The sequence below is a fragment of the Phalacrocorax aristotelis genome, chromosome 4 (assembly GCF_949628215.1).
Source record: "Phalacrocorax aristotelis chromosome 4, bGulAri2.1, whole genome shotgun sequence".
In the NCBI taxonomy this organism is placed as follows: domain Eukaryota; kingdom Metazoa; phylum Chordata; class Aves; order Suliformes; family Phalacrocoracidae; genus Phalacrocorax; species Phalacrocorax aristotelis.
Window position 1 is genome coordinate 34983851 of NC_134279.1, and position 19156 is coordinate 35003006.

Consider the following 19156-nt stretch of genomic DNA (forward strand, 5'->3'; position numbering starts at 1 on the left):
GCCATATGGCCAACAGTGATAAACGGTGAGGACGCAAGAGCTGGTTCTGCTGGTAAATGACTGCCTGTGAAGAGGTGAATCCAGACGGATCGGTTACCTGGTTTTAAAATGTAAAAACATGTGTGAGACTAAAGGGTGGGCACAAGGAACGTTGTGCTACTGTGTTGTTTTGGATGAAATGGGGTATTTGAAGCATAGCAGTAGCCAGCAGAATGGTAAAGACAGTACCCAGCGCATGCCAAATGCATGTGCTAAATAGCCAACAGAAACACCAACAGAAAAAAAAATCAAGAAACCCTTCCCCTGGGGACAACATAACGTGTTTCTATAAAAACTTGTTTTGTTGTTTTGGGAAAACGTGTATGCTAGTTAAATGAAACGTTCACTCCTGTCAATTCTCAATTGACAGGAGGAACACCTAAGCAGACAAGTAGCCGCAAACTGTCTGAAGGCACATTTTTGGAGCCCTGTCTAGTCTGCAGCTTTCGAGCTCCTCCTTTTTCCAAACTATAATGTGAAAATTTAAAATTGGCAATGAAATACATCAGGAAACTTAAAAGCAAATGGCAGTTGGCGAGGGGAATGTAGTACTTGGATCTTCTGTATATCAAGGTAAAGGAAGCATGTTTTCTATTGTTTGTGTATCTGCAAAGCTGTGGTATTATTAGAAACTCATTACAAACAGAGGAGCTCAAAATAAAACTCATTTAGGAATAGTTGTACTGCTCAGTTTAGCGCACTGGTATTTACAGCCAACTAATCTGAATCCCTCTATCCCTTAGAAATTGTCAGTCCTTTCGAAGGTGTGAGCATCTTCCCACACTGCCAGATTTGAATATTTAATCTAGAGAATGAACTTGAGCTGAAATGCAACTCCTTTGGCAATGGAAAGTGCCTTTGAAGTTTTTGGATCTTCTACGTTCCATGTTTCCTGTTTTAAATTAAAAGAACAAAGCACTCTCGAATAGCGCACTGTAAGCACCCTGCGAAACCTGCATCTCAGACATCTGGCCGCCTGACGTGAGGAGCCAGACAGGAGATCTGGGGGCATTTCATTCATCTTCCCATCAAACGACCTGCCCTAGGTAAGAGAAGTTCATGCAAGTCAGAGCTAATGTGGTTGGTCGTATCTGCCATTACAGGGCAGCCAGTCTAAAGGCTTCATAAAGAAAGCTTACTCCTGCACTTTGTTGATGAGGATGATGAAATACTCCACACTAGCCATTGTAGGACTTACAATTATGATCTCTTGGACAGAAAAAGCCCCAAATTCATTGCACCTGCCTTTCTCTGAATTTCATAGGTAATTTCTGATAGGCCTTCCATGTTTTTTGCTGTCTGTAGACCATGACCTCTCCTAGCTTCCAGGCAAGAAGATTCTTGATCCCGCTTAAACTGCGAAGCTTCTTAGGATGTGCCTGTTCTGCAGGCATGAAGAAACCCAGGCCAGATGAGGTTTATGGCACTAAAAGCTTTGCGTCTGAAAAAATAAGAAGTTGAAATCAACTTGAAACTTACCTAATTGCACCAGGTCTAGAATATGATTTTCAGTCTAGACTCAGGGTGGAAGTAATTTTAGCAGCACTGATGGTAAATCTCTCCCTCTGGGCTGAACTATGCCCTCTCATCTTCGTGTACTACCTTGGAGCATTCAGTGTTAGTCTTTGGGCTGTGCTGTCCCCGTGCAGAAAGTGACAAAAAGTACAGTGTAGATTCCAGCAGCACAGAGATGCAGAAAACAAATAGCTCAGCTTATCTTTCCCCAAAACTATTGCTACCACACCGGGTTGGAGAAAATCAGCTTGTGAGCAGGGAACAGGCTGCCCAGAGAGGTGGTGGAGTCACCATCCCTGGAGGTATTTAGAAGACCTGTAGACACAGCACTTGAGGGCATGGTTTAGGAGGCATGGGGGTGTTGGGTTGACAGTTGGACTTGACAATCTTAGAGGTCTTTTCCAACCTTTATGATTCTATAATCAGGTAGTTGAAGTAGGATCTAAGCAAGGCAGAGGTGAGGACAAAGGAGAGCTGGAGGATGCCTTTGGCCAAGTCTCAGTTGTCCTGGACAGTTGTAATTTAGAAACACAGCTGGATTCTTCTGTGCCACCAAGCTCTTGAGTGGCAACCTCTGTGGTTAATGATTTCTGCCATTTCTAGTTGGTGGAGAGATTCTGTTCTAGCTAAGTTATGATTTTATAGGACTGTCATGTCCCATCTGGGCTAGAGCAACGCAGTATACTTGGGCATACAGCCACTGGTTCTTAGGCGACTGCAGTCACACAGAGCGCTGCAGCATTTCCCCTCGGCAGCGTGTACTCGTGGTAGTACAATGCGCCGTTTCTTTTCTCTGAAGTACCCCGACAGCTGCTGGACCAGTTGGCAATCGGAACAGGGAGCAAGAGCCTGTGCTGGCTGCTGACTTTTTGGTGACACCTAGTTTGTCAGACTGTCTAGCTAGCTATCACAGACGGGGTCTGGAACAGTTTTTATGGTAAAACATCTGTCATATTTATAAACCTGCACTGATGCTTGAAGAGCTGTTTGAAAAATTGTATATGCCATTTTTAGGTGAAGTTTGAAAACCTGGTGTATATCATATAGATCATACACATCATGCATAATCATAAACATCATATATCATCATAAAATACTGAACATCATCACACAGCATGTGTATCTCTGCACAATGCCAGGGATCAAGGTTATAGATAAAATGGCAGGAGATGGAAAGAAAATAATACTCCCACTTCTATTAAAGCTCCAGTGGCCAGTATGTTTGGATATTACTCTTTAAGAAATCAACAGTTGTTTGGCCAGAGTGACTCAAGTAATTACTGGCAGGACTTTCTTTTTTATTGTTACAATCTTATGCTTTTGCCTATGTAATTACAGAATTTCATGATTTCTTCTTCTGCATGATTCAGGTGTTGCCTTGCTGGTAGAAAATTTTGGCCAGACTAATAGCGAGAGATTTGTATTTCTTTTAAACTGGGTTCCATAAGCCGGTCAGAAGAACCTCTTCGTAAGCATGCTGACAGGCAGTTGAAGGCATCCAAACCCTTTTTCTCTGGCAAAAACTCTGTAGTGGTGTCAGATGGATTATGTTTTTTTGCTGTTGCCCTTTGGATGGGAGCTGGTTGCTGATTACGAATCGGGAGCCAGGGGTGCTGTGGGAGGGTTTGTGGAAGGTTACACGCGGACTAGCAGTTAGTGCTGTGCCATAGGAGCGGAGCTGTAGCACCAATTTGCTGGTCCTGAGGACCTGATGTCCACGTGAATGTATTTTTGAGGCCCTGGTTTGGTCCCACATGCTCCATCAGTGGCTCACGTGCCTGGAGAGCTGCTCCAGATTTAGTTACACCCTGAAGGAATCCCATTTATGGGCTCTGAGGTAGCACTGTGCGATCTTGGGAGAGCTGCTGATCTGAACTACAAATTGGTGTAGGCACAACTGTTAAATGTCTGGCCTTATCTCTTGAATAAGTAAATGGAGACCATAGCAACAGGCTCTCGGAGGAAGTGGCAATACTAGTTCTGACTTGTTAGCTAAAATCAAGGTCCACTAAAAAAACCCAACCTATTTAAAAAAAAAAAAAATCTTTTAATGTTATTGACTTGGCTTCAGATACAGGAGAAAATGAGGAAGCGCTTTCTGGGGCTACAACAAAAAGGGAAAAGGGAAACACCGTTAAAACAAGAGTGTAAGATGCCAGAAACACTAGTGCAATTATCTCTCTAGGATAGCTGCAGATATTTTGACATAGCCTATGATGACTAAGCCAATAGATTCAAGAAGTGCCTATGTATTGAGAGAATAAAGCAGTTACAGACTTATACTAGTATTCTTAAATTTTTTTATTTAAAAAAAACCCACTCCACCCACCTTAAAATCAAAATCTAATTACCCAAAATGAAAACGTTTCCTAAACAGTCTCGGTTGGAGCATGTGCTGCCAAACTGAAGATTTCATACTAATTGAACTGTGTTACGGCGAATGCATCAACATAAAGGGGGTAATTAGGGGGCTGTAAAGAAAAACTGCTTGAAGTTTCTCACGTGAGGTGTTCACTACGGGCCCATTTTCAAAATGCTGTCACTTAAATAAATTAACAAATTTCTGCATATTGAGCTATGGTGTTCAGCTGTCCCATAAGCAACATCATTTCCTACAAACCTAAACGGACTTTTCACAAAATAGAAGTCTTTAGAGCGCTAACACAATTAACTTCGTAAATTTGTTTTACTGAAGGGGAAAAGCCGTTTAAAAAAGTAATTTTTACATACTGTGTTGGTTTTTGTATTTAATGTGACAGTCTATCGTATCTTGACTTTGCAGCCAATAAATCTTTTTTTAACCTAAATCTGGGATGAAGGAAGCTATTAATGTGGCTTGCTTAACGTGTTCAAGTTATTCTGCATTAATTTGAACACAAGGTAGCATTGGAACTGCACCATCAACCAGAAAACTTCTCAATTCTTGTTAAGCACGTTTTGCTCCTGGTCATGTTGGCTGCCTAAAGTGTACTGAAACACAGCTTGAACTGACTGGGATTTGTTAGTCTTCATCTTCTGCCACTTCACCCTTCTGCCCCGATTTGTATTCCTGCCCTCCAGCGCAACGCTACTCAGAAATCTCTCGTTCTCCTGCACCGTCGGGCCAGCGCCTTTCCTCTTTGAAAACGTGTTGTTGCAACTTCTGCAAATCATGGAAGAAAATTACATAATTGTACAAGCTATTCCTCTGTTCCCGGCGTTAACTATTCGTATTTTTACCCTCCTAGTTCCGTTCCCTCGCCCAAGTAGTTCAGCCCGGACTGACGTACCTTCAAAAGCCATCGAGGGGCTGAGAGTCCTGGCCTGCGTTCTTAGCAGAACAATGTGGAGTCCTGGCAATCTTTCACTGTCATCTTAGGAGAGGATTAGCTCGTTTAATTGTTTTTACATAAATACCAAGACGATCATAGCTTTTATCTGTCAGTGCTTGCTGCAATTTTTTTTTTTCCCTTAAACACCAACTCAGTGAACAGATTTTTACAATTTGTAGCTGCTCAGTCATTTTGTATGGCTTTTTAATCTCTAGAGGCCAGATGGAAGCGTGATCCTTCAGCATTGCTTGCTTTGCATAATGTGGGGATTGGAACTACATTTGAATAGCACATAGTCTTAGAAGTGTAAGTATGTAAATATTTTTCTTTTCCATCCATGTATTTTTCTCTTCTAACGTTTTGATTTGGTTTTCTTTAATGAGAGTTTTCTACAGGCAAAACTGTCACAAACAAGTAAATGCTGTGCCCTGACAGAAGAGCCTTACACAGAAGAAAACAGTGATTTTGGTCAAGGAGATTTGAGACAGAAACTGACGCTCAAGTGGTGTTTCTGAGACAGCTGATGACTTATCTTGGTTTCAGGGCGCTGATAAAACTGCTGTTGGACTGATCTGGAATGATGTGGGGGTTTTTTGGGGTTTGGTTTTGTTTTGTTTTTTAATTCTTCAGAAGCTTTATTTCAAGCTCTCCTACAATCCTAACTTTGATTTTAGTTGTACTTATGGATTTATTCTCTTCTGTCAGACTGCAATCAATTGATTGAAATCCATAAACAATAAGCATCAAGTTTGAATTTAAGATACAGCAACAAGATGCTATCGGAAGAAGTTTTATGTACTTGAGCAGCTTTTTATAGCTAACTCCCTCCATAGTCAGATCCTGTCACGTTCTTAGCGATAGGAAGCGAATGGCTTTCCCCCAACGTTTGTTGAAGCCCATGTGACAAATCCTACATGGCACCTGAAGGACACTTGCGCACCTGTTTGTGGAAGGGTTACATAAAGAGTCCTGCGATGTATTTTAGCATCTACCGTTAAGCTGAGCAACTTGACCTGCTCTACCCTTTGTAGGTTACATGGTATTAAATTAACAACGAGAAATAGAAAAAGAAAAAAAAAAAAAGACATACTAACATGAAAAAACACATTTTATTGCACTTAAGTTATAAGAAAATAAAATTTCTAAGTGAATCAAACCATAGACACAATCCCTTTAAAGGTTGTTTTCCTCCATCATGTCAGGTTGTTACATAACTAAAATTAACCAACTGGAATCTGATTGTTTTAAATCAGACTATAAATAAAACAAAAACAAAAAAAAAGGAGGAAAAAAGATCGCCTAGGATACAGTGTTAAACCACTTTCACAGTTCAGCTTGAGTTGTGGCTCTTGGAGAATGAGGCAAACCATTTGACTCTTTCGTTTCTTGTTTTGTTTGCATGTGACATCTTTACAAAAACGTACGTTTTTGCTCTGTCAGTTCCTCCCAGCAATAACTGTAACAGTTGTTTTTTTTTTCTCAAATACTGTAAAACACTAAGACTGACCAGCAACTTTATTTTAATTTTTGTATTTTATAATATTTTTAAAAAATTTTGTCAGTTTTTTTTTTTAATGTATGTTCATTCCATTCACCACAGCCCTCACAAAGAAAAATTTCCCCACAGAACAGGCTGCAATAGCTTTGTTCTAAGGAATGTGTTTTAATTTTTGCCCAGAAAAAAGAAAATAAGCTTTGCACACACACTCAATTCTTTATTTGCAGGCAAACTTCACTCGTAATTGTCTGAAACTCTTCCACTCTCAGCCTCTTAGAGGCACAGTTGGCTGAAGTTTCAGTGGCAAAAAGTCTTTTTTCTGTAACCAAACTAGAGCAAATTTGGAATTCAGTCTGGGACTAAAACGTCACAGCAGAAAAAAAAATAAAAAAAAATAATTTGCTTTTCTTTCTTTCATTTAGCAGCATAAATAAGTTTGGCCACTGGGAATACAGTACAGGGGTGGGACAACAATCCCGTAATTGAAGACCTACTTCTAGCACCAGCATTGCGAATTAAATCCATCAGAGGACTCTCAAAACCCAGGACAACTTGCCACCTCAGAGCAACTTTTGCGTTGAAGAGTGTAGATGGAAGCAACAGTAAATAGATTAAACAGAGGCTAATACTGTGATTGACATTGGCAATGGTTGGCAAAAAAAAAGAGAGGAATAAAAGGAAAAAAAAAAGAAAAAGCTCTGATAAAACTGTACAAAACAATTCACAGTAATATTTTAGCTTTTCCACACCAGGAATGGACTCCTTGCTTTTGTTTGTTTTTGTGGTGGTTTTTTTTTTTGTTATTTTTCATTGCAGATGCTCTCTAGTTTTTGAAAGTCAACCAGTGACTGCTCGTGGAGGTTGGAAGGGACCGCTGGAGGTCGTCCGGTCCAACCCCCCGCTCAGAGCGGGGCTAAGGGAGAGCGCGTTGCTCGGAGGGGCTGCCGGGACCCAGGGGCGCACGAGCAGGCTCACCTGTGCAGCTTCTTTCAAGAGCTTTGTGGTAAAATAACCTGTTAACAAGAACTGTAACAATTTATTTTTTTCACCTCCAACTTGCTCAAGGAGCACGGGAGGAAAGTAAGGAAATAACTGCACCTGGTTTCATTTCGAAAGTCGTATTTTTGCAAAGCTGCCCCGGTCAAAAGTGTAGCCTTTTTATGTGACGAGACAGCAAATGCCTCTCTTGTCAGTTACAGTTTGTCACCTTTGTCGTCTCCTTCGTAGTCTGTAGGTCTTTAGGATCTGTTGCCCCAAGCCAACATCCTGCACCACCAAGGACAAGGGATTTTTTTTCCTTTTTCTTTTTTCTTTTTTTTTCAGGGGGAGGGAAAGGAGAACATCGTCTACACGTTTGGACAAATTCATCTTTCTGCCCTTCACTTCATATCCACGTCAAAGTCCAACACCAGCAGCTTTGTTTCCTCAGTCCCGTTGCGGCTCCCAACCGCACACACTAGCTTTGTGTTAGAAGCTCTGATCCGCCACACGACGCCTCCGCTTCCCCCGCTCTCCAATGTGACTAGATTTCGGATAAATTCACCCGTTTTCAAGTCCCAAAGTTTTACAGTCCCATCATCTGAACTGGTAATTACAAAGTTCTTGTTGAACTGTAAACAGGTCACAGCACTCTGATGCTTGTTGGGACCTGTAAGGGTAAACCAAAGCGTTTTTATTTGTAATGAGAAAGCAACGTCAGACAGCGCCGCATGTGAAATACACACCTAGCTATTTGCATACAGCCTCTTCTGCCTAAATGCGTTAACTTGGTTTTTGTGCATCAAAAGGTACAGAAGCCTTGCTGTGCTCTCAGAAGGTGAATGCAGGAACAGAAAAATCCCCCAATATTTCCTTCTTTGTTACCGTGATCCCGTTTTGTTGTATATAAACGGTAGGGCAAGCGAGCACTTGGACATTCAGGAAAAGGAATGTAACCACCTGGAAGGAGGTGACCGCTGTGAGCGTTTGTCTCCAAGTCCCTTTGAAGTGTTATTATGAGATTACCCTATCAGTAAATATTGACGGTTGTATATTGACATATAAATATATACTGTTAGAACAGCAGAGCAGAGCTTGCTTTATAGTGAAATAAAATTTTCTGCTCCAGACAGCGCTGCTGCCTGCGATACATGGGAATGATAGAAGACCTTTTTTGTGGGGGGGAATAAAGCGATGTGTTTGTCTGCGCGATGCCCGAGTGGCAACCGTCGGAATGGAAATCTTTCTTCTTACTGAAATAAAGAAAACATCTTCCACTCATTTCTCTTGATTTATTGCAACAGACAGTGCACTTTGCCTCCTGATCCAATTAATCAGTAGGCTTGGAAACATCCAAGTGACCCCTAAATAAATACGTTGACTGACTGTTTTGAGATGTCATTTCCTACATATTTTTGTGGCTTATTAGGCTAATAGACCCGTAGCAAATTGCTATCGGTCCAGACCATCTGCCTTTCATAATAGGCAAGTAATTTGAATAGATTAGATTAAAGACATTTTGTTCTTCTAATTCAGAGAAAGATCATACAGCTGTCATCAGAAAAATATTCAAGTTCTAAGTGGTCCGTGCTTGTTTCTTTGCATGTGATTTTAGAAGTTTTTTTATATAGACTCTGCAACGCAGATTACCGCAGGCAGCTTGATTTACATGAAGGTAGTTTAAGCTCACCTTGCAATGTCTGTAAACATTGTCCTGTTTTAATGTCCCAGATTTTGACTGTAGAATCGGCATTCCCAGACACGAGTATATTGTCCTTGAGTTCCATTCCACTTGTGAGAGACTGGTGGCCTGTTAGCGTGTGAATGCAGTTGCCTGTCTCCACATCCCAAACCCGGATGGAAGTGTCGAGAGATCCACTCACCACATGGATACCATCAAACTACAAGAAAGGTAAATCTATTACAAACAATTACATTAGGATCTTCCAAATGCTCTGTATGAAGGCGGCTATTAAGCATTTAATTCACTAAATGCAACGTCAGATACCATATATATTCGGAAGCTGCATTACAAAGTAATAATTCAGTCTAAGTGGAGATGGCCTCGTTCATACCAGAGCAGGTGATGGCATGGTCAGTGTAATTTCTGGGAGCAGACATGGTCTATGAGGTACGTGGTTTAAGGAGAAAAGACCGAACCACTGGTCTTTTAAATGTAATACAACTCTCTTAAAGACAACAGAACCTGGACTATACTGCAGTGTGCAATAGTAAGAGAATGCTCTTTTCCCAATAAAGACGCTAACAAGCCAAACCTGCTTTTCACAAGTCAGAGGGGCTTGAAGCTGGAGAATGGTAACAACATTAATTCAGAATCATCTTCACAGAAGCCAAAACATAGGAAAATGGAAGGGATGTAACTGAAAAATGCTGGGTTTGGCCATTTTATAATCGTAATTGTGTGCAGTAAGGAACTCTTCCTAGTTATTGTTGGGTAAGGTAGACAGGATGTCCCAATTGGATTTTTCTGGTCTTACATATAAAATAAAAAGACGTAGAACATGAACATGGAGAGAAATCAGCTAAGAGATGAGACACTTTTGACCAATAGGACTGAACATGGAGAGCATGTAAAGGTGGAAAGTAACTTGAGAGATAGTGACAATGACATGAGCCCAGAATTCTCAAAAAAAGGAAGGAAAAAGAGCAGTAGAATAAAACCAGTGGGCTTCAGGGAGGAACACTTCAATAAATTGAGACTCCTTCCCATGAGGATTTTATATATCTGTTCTCCGAGGGGAAGAAGAGTTCAGGAGAGTTGGCACTTTCTTAAAGACACAAACTATCCTTGTGTGAAGGAAAGATAGGAAGTGTAGTAAATTACCAAGACCCACTTGGCTAAAGCACAAGGAATTGTACAAAAAGCAGAAACTAGATCAATAGATGTGTTTAAAAGAGCACACTGGGACAAAATCAGAAAGGCAGGGCACAAAACAAGATAAAACTAGCAAGAGCCGTTAAGAATGATAAAACGTTATTCTCTAAAAAAAGAAAAAAAAAAACAAGAGGAAGGCCAAAATAAAAAAGCTCATTTATGCTCAGTGGGAAGGAAACACCAAGCGAGGCCAGCTATTTAACTTTTTTTCTGCTTCAGTCTTCAGCCATCTGAGTGTAGGCTCACAGCACTAACACCACTGACAACTGAGCACAAGCTTTTGCTAGAATGGGGGGAAAAAAACACATAAGGCAAGTTGTTTTAAGACAATCTCAGAGACATCTGCTGCTATCTTTGAGAATCCATGGAAGACAGACAAGGTTTCAGATGGCAAATACAATTCCTCTTCTACTGAAGGAGATGATGATGGGAGATGGGGAATTATGGATCGGTCAGCCTAAGTTCAATTTCCAGAAGGAACTAACAAATAATCAATCTGGCTGTAAGCCCTTAGCAATGCGCTATGTAGCAGCAAATAGGTTTGTGGAAAAATTATCTTAACCAATATGATTTTTTGGGAAAAATTTTCTGTGACAGAGTAAAAAGCCACGTGAAACAGCAGATGTCTTGGTTGTGTTTTCACAAAGACGGAGGCACATTTGATGCAGGGATACCATCCCATTCAGAACTTCGTTCACAGCATGGTTCTAGGTATTGGAAAGAGTTCGAGGGTGGTGGGTGGCATTTAGTGTCGTCATTAGGATTTGGGTGCCATTTGAAATGGTAGAACTGACCCAAAGCAAAGACTGTAAACGTCAAGAGAAAATGGTGAGGATCTGAGCTTGTCAGGGAAGGAATGAAGGTACAGCTGCAGCCTGGGAGAACGAAGGCTGGGCAGGAGTCTGCTCCAGCTAGGGCAGACCGACACTACTTGTCTGCATGGACCGACTGGTATCTAACAATGGTGAAGAACGAACCCAAGTAAGGGAACTCAGCTATCTGAGACTGCTTCTCTTTATAAAACCTTCAGATAACCAACATCATAGATCTCTCAAATCAAACACGGTTGAGTATGGCACCTAGGTTCAAAAGAATGTAGGCAGCGACTGGCACATACAGCCTGCGCTCTGCTGTATGCAGGGCATTTCTGGTGAAAAGAAACTAAAAAAAACACCACTCTGGTATCTGAAATAGGGGTGTGCGCTATAAGGCACGTAAAGTAACTTTTCACTTCTAGTAAGCATTGATAAGACTTCGACTGGAATTTTGCGTCCTGTTTTGGGTGCTCTGCTTTCAAAAGAGGATGTGAACTAACTGGCGTTCAGATAAAGGACGAGGAGTGCTAAGGAGCCCAGCAGACTTGTTGGGTGGAAACACTACGGAACGTTTTCTTTCCTAAACAGAACTAAACCTGATTGATGTAACATATTTTGCGTTCTTTCCCCCTTTCCTGCAGATTGAGTGTATTCCATGTACATAAGGTATTCAGAAAGAGTGCTTTGAGGCTGGGCATCAAGAAAAACTTTACTCTGATACTGCTAGAATCAAACAGACACGGCTTTGGACCAGCCATTGAGCTGTTATCCGTGAACCCTGAGAATCGCAGATTACTTCAAAGGCAGCTCAGAAAGAGTAAGAAAACACAACGCGGTCAGTAGTCTTCAACTGCTGCATAAGGATCTCTGGAAAGTGTTAGGGGGTCTATAAATGGGGAAATACTGAGGTGTAACAGAGCCTGCTGGGGAGCAGGGCCAGGGAGGCCAGGCTGGTTCAGCCTGATTATTCTGTTTATGGGAGTTCTGCCATTCGGGGCCATTTTGGGCCAAAGGGCGGGAGCTCACCATGCAGTTTTAAAGAATCTTTCTGTCCTAAAACCGTGAGCACCTGTAGCCTCCTGCCTCCCAGAAATTCGTTTTAGAATACCAAGTTCCATCTATAGGGTGTAAATAGTATCAGTGTGTAACATAACCCAATTATTTGATCCATTATTACTACAGTATCAGAGCAAGATATAAATAATCATAGGCCAAAACAAGAGCCACTGGTGAAGATAAGGCAGAATGACATACACTGTTCCCAGACTGCCCTAGATGAAATGCAACCTTCAGAATATTTTTATGAGACAGGTAGGTAGTACGGCATTTTTAACTTGTTTGCTGCTTGTCTAGAGAATCCTCCTCAGCGTATGAATGTAAGAGAAGAGCTGGAGATTTTTGATTTTGGAAAAGGAAACCAATTAGACTAAATATGAACAAAATACCTATTACAGTGAGAGATACCTTATGATGAGAGCCTTTATGAAAAGCGTCTCTAGCACTGAGCTTCGCTTTCCGAGCCCCAAACCGGAGTAGTTACATGCAGAACACAATTTCCCAGTTTTGAGCTGTCTTTGTTAATTTCTCTTTCAAGTCCTGCCAGACTGTGGTGAGAACAGGCACAAGCATGAAATTAATTTCTTTCGCCATTCAGCGCTTGGAAGTGATGCTTTGACTCCATGAATGAACAAGATGATCTTTCGGGTCGGTAAGGGTAAGAAGAGCCTGCATGAGGTCTCTGTATGTCTTTGCCGGCAGAGTTCTGATGAGCAGTCGCGTGACTGGTGGGCAACCGGGCCATGCCACAGAGCGGCACCGTAATAACCTGCATCTACAATAACGTGTCTCTGTTGACAAAGCCTCAAGGTTGTAGATCTGGCCTCTGCTCAAAGAGGAAGCAGATGGCTGGAGATTTACATTGGGGCATTAAAATTTTAGGTTCAGCCTTACTGTGAATTACAGTTTGGACCTGGAAGATGGGTCTACAAAACATGGATAAACACTTCTGCATAATTCAGAACATTAATCCCAGTGGGTTTTTTAGCGCATTTTCAATTACCGTATCATCTGATGTATTTAAAAGAGCACCATTAGATTTTCTTTGGGGAAACCAAAACCACAGCTCCAAAATACATGCAAGATTTCAAAACAACCCAACGACCCAGAAAACTACTTAACTTGCTGGTATAGAGATTTGGGCTTTATTGTACTGGGTGCTTTAAAATACCCAAGCTCCTCAAAAAAAATCTCAAGTCTCTAAATACAGACATGTGATCAGTGTAGCAAAATGAAAGAGGGGAAATATCACAGCTGCCTCTATATTCTTGTGCTCTGTTGAACTTTGGAGTAGGTACCCAGAATTTAATAAACAAGGCGAAATAAACCAACTTTAAATGTTACTGAAGTGAACTAAACCAGCAGATGAAAATCACATACCTGTAACGAGTAGACTCTGTTAGTATGCCCTTGCAGCGTGTGCAGACAGGTCTCTGTCTCTGGATCCCACACTTTGACCATAAAATCATATGCACCACTTACAACCCTTCTGCCATCGTACTGAACGCACCGAACCGCAGCCACGTGGCCCATCAGAACGTGTAAGCACTGGCCCGTCTCTATGTCCCAAACTCTCAGTGTAGCGTCTCGAGAACCACTGACCACTCTGGAGGAACAAGAAAACCCCTCCTGTACTTAGCATTGGACATAGAAGTGTTAGAACAATTCGACTTAGGTATAAATCAGTTATGAGTTTTCAGTTGGGACGTTAGCTAGCATTAGTCCAGCAGCCACCAAAGATCTGGTTTGGCATGACATTTTATTAGGGTCGCAAATGACTCGAGTGCTTTTCTTCCTTGCTCTGCTCACCTCCTCGGGATCCGTCTACTTGCTGTAATTAGCAATCAGTATTTAAAAAGGCACTTCATTCCTGAACGGCGAAACGATGCCGTGAGAAATTATGTGGACTGTTGTATCCATCTATGAAAGCTTGTGAATATGCTGAGCTCAAGCCAGTGCTATGAGCATTCTGTTTTAATGACCAAGATGGACAAGGTGATCTCCAGAGGTCCCTTCCAACCCCTACGATTCTGTGATTCTGTGACCAAGTTAACTAATTGTAACAGTTAGTTAAACAAAGAAGATCTTTAGAAGTTCTACTTTTAGTAAAGTAACAATTATTCTGCTTGATTATTTCAGCTTGTACTTTTAAAAGCTTCTTTAGGCCAGAACAGAAATGAGAAGGAATTTATATTAATGGAATTTATAGAGATAAACCTCATAATTCTTCAAAAAGGAAGAAATGCAACCAACAGGCACTCTGTCCAGCTCCATACCACAGCCAAGTAAAAGAGCTTTGCCAGTGTTCATTGACTCAAGACATGGTTTACTACTGCAGGAATGATGATACGATCAGTTAAAATTAAAAAAAAATACTGCAGTGACGATACTTAAGTCACTCCGTAAAACGAGTAGAAGTTTAGAGCACTGACAAAAGGGAGAAATTATTCAGCGTGTGGGAGACTGGATCACAGAGTAACAAAGAATGAGTTTTGGAAGAATGTCGAATGTGACTTTTTATAAAGTACATGACTCAATTTTCTGTTCTTTAATTAGTACTCTTCTGCTTTTGCTGCTATTAATCATCTCCTCCCTTGTGCTGATTTATGTAGTGTAGTGTGAACGCTTCGCCTGGTTTGTATTTCACTCAGCGTTGGATGAGGTACCCAAGTTTAACAGGCATTTTCTGCGAGCACAAGTGTGTGTCACAGGCCCAGCTGTGGCTGTAGCTTTGGACAGAGCCTTACCTTTTCTCATGGAGATGCATGCAACGCACGGTGGAGGTGTGTCCGTACAAGGTGTGTATGCATTCTCCAGTCTCAGCGTTCCAGACTTTCAGCGTTCGGTCTGTGGAGCCACTGATGATGATATTGTCCCTCATCTGTGATGACCAGACTCCGCCGGTGTGCCCAACCAGTGTTCTCAAACACTGAAAAGAAATGTTTTGCTTAGTTCCCCTCCCCTTTTGACAGAGTTGAATGGAAACTTAAGAAAAAGTAATCTGCGAGGTAACAGTAGTCTCTCATAGCAAGAGCCAGAAGATCCCTGGAGCCTGCTTTGTGATTGAACTAAAAAATCCCACCTTTTAGAAAATACTCGTCAAATTTCTCTCTTCATTGTCGGTACTCTGACTCTAAGGAATTTTACCTACAATCTTCCCCTTGATAAACTAAACTGACTTTCCAAATTTCTCAATATAGGGCATGTTTTGCAGCCCTGAGTCATTTTCCTGGCATTCTTCTGAGTCACTGCAGGTTTTCCAGTAGCTTTTTGAAGCATAAGCGTTAGAACTGGAGAGAACATGCACTCAGTAGTTTTACCACCGATCTATAAACCATATACTCTTATTTTTTCTGTTTGTTTATCCAAGAAATGTCACGTTCTTTAAGCCATAGCTACAGCATCGATACTGCCAAATCACGTTTCAAACCTTTTTCAGACTTTACTGTTGCCCAGGAGAGATTCCCGCACCACCCCAGCACAGCCTACCTTCTTTGATCCCAAGTGTATGACATGATTTCTCACCACATAGAGACAGTGTCTGCTCACACCTACGTCTATAAAACCTCTGTCATGCTGGAACAATGACTTGTCTCCGTCTCTCAGCCTGTATTCCTTACAAGTAAGGACTATATATATGCTTTCTCACCAGGCAGCAATAAGTGCTAATTAGCACAGACACGAAGAGATCCTTGCAAGACCCCTCTAGAAAGATACTCCATGAAGACTCCGCATTTACATTAACAACATGATCTCTATAATTACCCACTTTCTAACCCATTTAAATATGTGCCATGTTGATTTTTGTGTTGCTCTATTTTCTCCAGCCGTGCCACGGGGATACAGTCTTGCAGTGCACACAGCCATCTATTTCTGCGCTATTATTTTTATCAGTCAAACCTGTAACTGCATGAGAAAAGAGGTCAAGACAGTTTGATGATCTCGTTTTCTGTAATCTAATGCTAAGTGGTATTAATTGCCGTGGCCTTCCTTTAACTGTTAGTTGACTCCTCTTGATGCTGCCCAATCCTAAATACCCAGTCTGTCAGTTTACTCCATTTAAATACTGACACATTTTAGCTTTCTGGCCATCCTTTGGATCCTCTCCGTGTGCTCACACCTTTTGAAAAAAAACACCGATTTTATCCCACGGGTTACTTTAGGAAAAAAAGATCAAATACAGATTACCTGCATCAACTGTACTAAGAAAAACCGTAACTTTGGTAGTTGTTGTTTAACACCCTTGTGAGTTTCTGCTGAAATGAGGTGTTTTGTTATCACTGCCTGCTGTATTTCCAGCGCATGAATTTTCTCCCAAAATAAATATTTTTTTTCTGCATCAGTGACAGTATTCTAATTTCTGCTGTTAATATCCTGTTCTAAGATCCTTGAAAAATGCCTTGCTTTTCTGCTGTACAGAGATTTCCCGTTAACGTTTTTTACCAGTCTTCTACAATTCCTGGCCCCTAGCTTAATTCACTGCTATCAAATCCATCTTTTTCAGTTCATAGCTGTTATTCACTTTTACAGTTCCCATTTTTTTTAATTTCAACCGATTTGCTCGTATTTTAAGAAATCATCCTTCTAAAGCAGTAGGAACACAGAATCCTTATTTTGGGCTCTACATCTGTCAAGGGAATTATTTAGTCATGTTCATTTGCACAAACCAACCTTTAGGTTTCTTTTTAATTTTATTAATTCTTCAGCATCAGTAAGCCTGAGGGCTGATACAGCACTCTTCCATCTTTCAGACACTATTTCTGGCTCTCTTAAAGGTTTGGGGTAAGTAGTCACATTAGGATTAGTAATTACTTTCAAAAAATTACTGAACAGGAATTGTTAAGTCATGCTACTATGATCAATTTTATATATTTAAAGGAACATTTTGCTTTGAGAGGGTGGTATGTATAAAAGAAGTATTTTTCATTTGAGTTTAGGCTGCCCTTTTCAATTAAAAAATGTAAATGTCAGTATGGGTTCCCTCATTAGACAGTTTGTTGTAGGGAAGCCAACAGAGGCAGGGTGAGGCTGGCTGTTGCTTTTAATTTCATTCTTCCCCGCAGTAGTATTTACAACCCTATCAAAGATCTAGGCATGCAAAGACAAATGCGTATTTAATACATTCAAGCTTCAGCGTTACTAAGTGGATACCTTTTACATTTTAACCATGCTATCCTCAATGGCTGTCCTGTTGTTCGTGTAACTCTATCATTAAAACAAAGCTAAGTACACACAATACTAGTCTAGAAGGAAAAAGTACTGTTTCCCTGAGACCTTTTCTGTATCCTTGGAGCATGGTCAGTCACCTTAAACCAAAAAAACCCCTGTGTGCTGAGTAGCTGTGATGTTCTAACATGAGTGAAATGTTCAGTACTGTCTTTTTGATTGCACATATTGTTTTGCTTCTCTAAGCCAAAATTAAATTATTGGAGCTTATTAAATTCCTGCCTGAGCTGGATCTAATTTAATAGGAAATATTTAAACCTAAAGCAAGTTACTTTTTTTTTTTTTTTTTTTTTTGGTGGCTCAGCAATATAGTAGCTGAGAAAGAAAAACAAACTCTGTGTTTGAAATCAGAGCCAGTAAAATGCACACCCCATTTCAGTAACTCGAAAACAACAGAAAGAATGCTAGAAGACAAGTGAGAAAGGGAGAGCCAGGAGGGGTAAGAGCAGGCTAAATTAAGCTTTAAGGAGGATAAAGTAACATATCTGCCCAAATTCTTTAGAATCCGTGTCACAGGTGACTCCGCAAGAATAGCAGAATTGCCAAGAGAACAAGGATATATGCCAATGGTAACATGAGCAGCATTGCAATTTCACATCAAGGTGACTTTTTTGAACTAGACTAGTCTCTGAGTAGGAAAAGATGACCCAAAGGGTTACCGCTACTTCTTCCGACTCTTGCACCAGACGGCACCGAAGACCACCCTGCCGTGCGGTCTGGTGGCGCAGCTGCGCTTCTGCCATACCAGTGCTCTACCTGTAGCTCGTTTCCTAAGGAATCTGGCAGAAATAGCCGCCTTACCTTGCCTGTAACTGCAGACCACACTTTCAGTGTGTTGTCGTCAGAGCCGCTCACTATTCGGTTCCCGCAGAACTGAAGGCATGTGATCACGTGGTCATCGTGGCCTTTGAGCACCTGACGATAAAGAACATAAAAACGTACAGTCACAATTTAACACAGGAGATTAGAGAGAAGCAGGAGAAACAAAGTGCTCTTCTGATTCATAAATTATAAAATGCCAGAGTTGCTTCAATAATAATAAGGCCCCTTAATCCCGTGTGTCAAGTCTAATTTACCGCCAGCTGGGACCAAAGGAGGTATTTTCCTTCTTCCTTGGAGCGATACTGCATTGCTTAGCAAGCACACTACAGTTATTGTAAGCCGCCTAAAAGTACCAGGAGAAAATCACTAATAAAAGTAGGCTGAATTAGACTGAGACATTGCTCAGTTCCTCTGCAGTTAGTCCGTCTATTTTTTCAGTTGAGTTACTTTTATCTTTTAATGGTTGTTTCAATCTTGAACAAAAAGGATGGGGTTCTATTATTTGCTGCATAGTTGTATTTTGGTGGTCAAGGCTGACTATATTGGTTTTTTTTTTTTCCTTACCAGCCAAGCACTGGAATCTATTAAATGCCAGGCAGCCCCAAAGTAAAAAAAAACTAGAAAACTGTGAACTCAATGAAATACAAACCGAAGCGATAATTTAACGTGCTGGAAACATGGAATGTCCTTTATAGAGGTGGGATTGTCAATGCTTCATTTGGGAAAAACTGCGATTCAGTGTACTTTACTGCAATACAGCAAAAAAAAAAATCCTTATCATCATACACAGGATGAGGAATTTTTTATTTAAGGTAGCTGAACACTTTTCAAGATGTTCATCGAAATGAAATGGGCATTTGGGTAACGCCTGAGGCTGTAATTTTAATGATAATTCCAAGATAACTTGATGTGGCATATCAAGGCAAGACATACAAAAACGTTGCCAGAGATGTACATAAGTCACGGCCAAATAAACAGCAGGATATAGCCATGGGTTTTC

At 41.0% G+C, this 19156-nt stretch overlaps 1 protein-coding gene and 2 long non-coding RNA genes across 5 annotated transcripts in view; 2 read left to right on the plus strand and 1 right to left on the minus strand.

Moving 5' to 3' along the window:
• The window catches only part of LOC142056333 (uncharacterized), a 141897-nt gene extending 135136 nt beyond the window's left edge, over positions 1-6761 (plus strand). Inside the window, exons 1-2 of one of the 2 annotated variants that reach the window (XR_012660292.1) lie at positions 783-1085; positions 5081-6761. This is a non-coding gene — a long non-coding RNA (uncharacterized LOC142056333). Of the gene's footprint in view, positions 1-782; positions 1086-5080 lie in introns of those variants that run through there. The other variant, XR_012660293.1, reaches the window with a different exon arrangement.
• FBXW7 (F-box and WD repeat domain containing 7) overlaps positions 5956-19156 on the minus strand; it is a 190397-nt gene continuing 177196 nt past the window's right edge. For both annotated transcript variants that reach the window (XM_075090932.1, XM_075090933.1), the window contains 5 exons: positions 18136-18249; positions 14856-15037; positions 13489-13714; positions 9032-9242; positions 5956-8011 (listed from right to left, as the gene is read on the minus strand). In XM_075090932.1, coding sequence (XP_074947033.1) covers positions 7743-8011; positions 9032-9242; positions 13489-13714; positions 14856-15037; positions 18136-18249 — 1002 coding nt within the window. In that variant the 3' untranslated portion in view covers positions 5956-7742. The remainder of the gene's footprint in view (positions 8012-9031; positions 9243-13488; positions 13715-14855; positions 15038-18135; positions 18250-19156) is intronic.
• On the plus strand, positions 11586-16450 carry LOC142056332 (uncharacterized). The gene is made up of 3 exons (XR_012660291.1): positions 11586-11869; positions 12647-12760; positions 14721-16450. It is a non-coding gene; the product is annotated as an uncharacterized LOC142056332 (long non-coding RNA).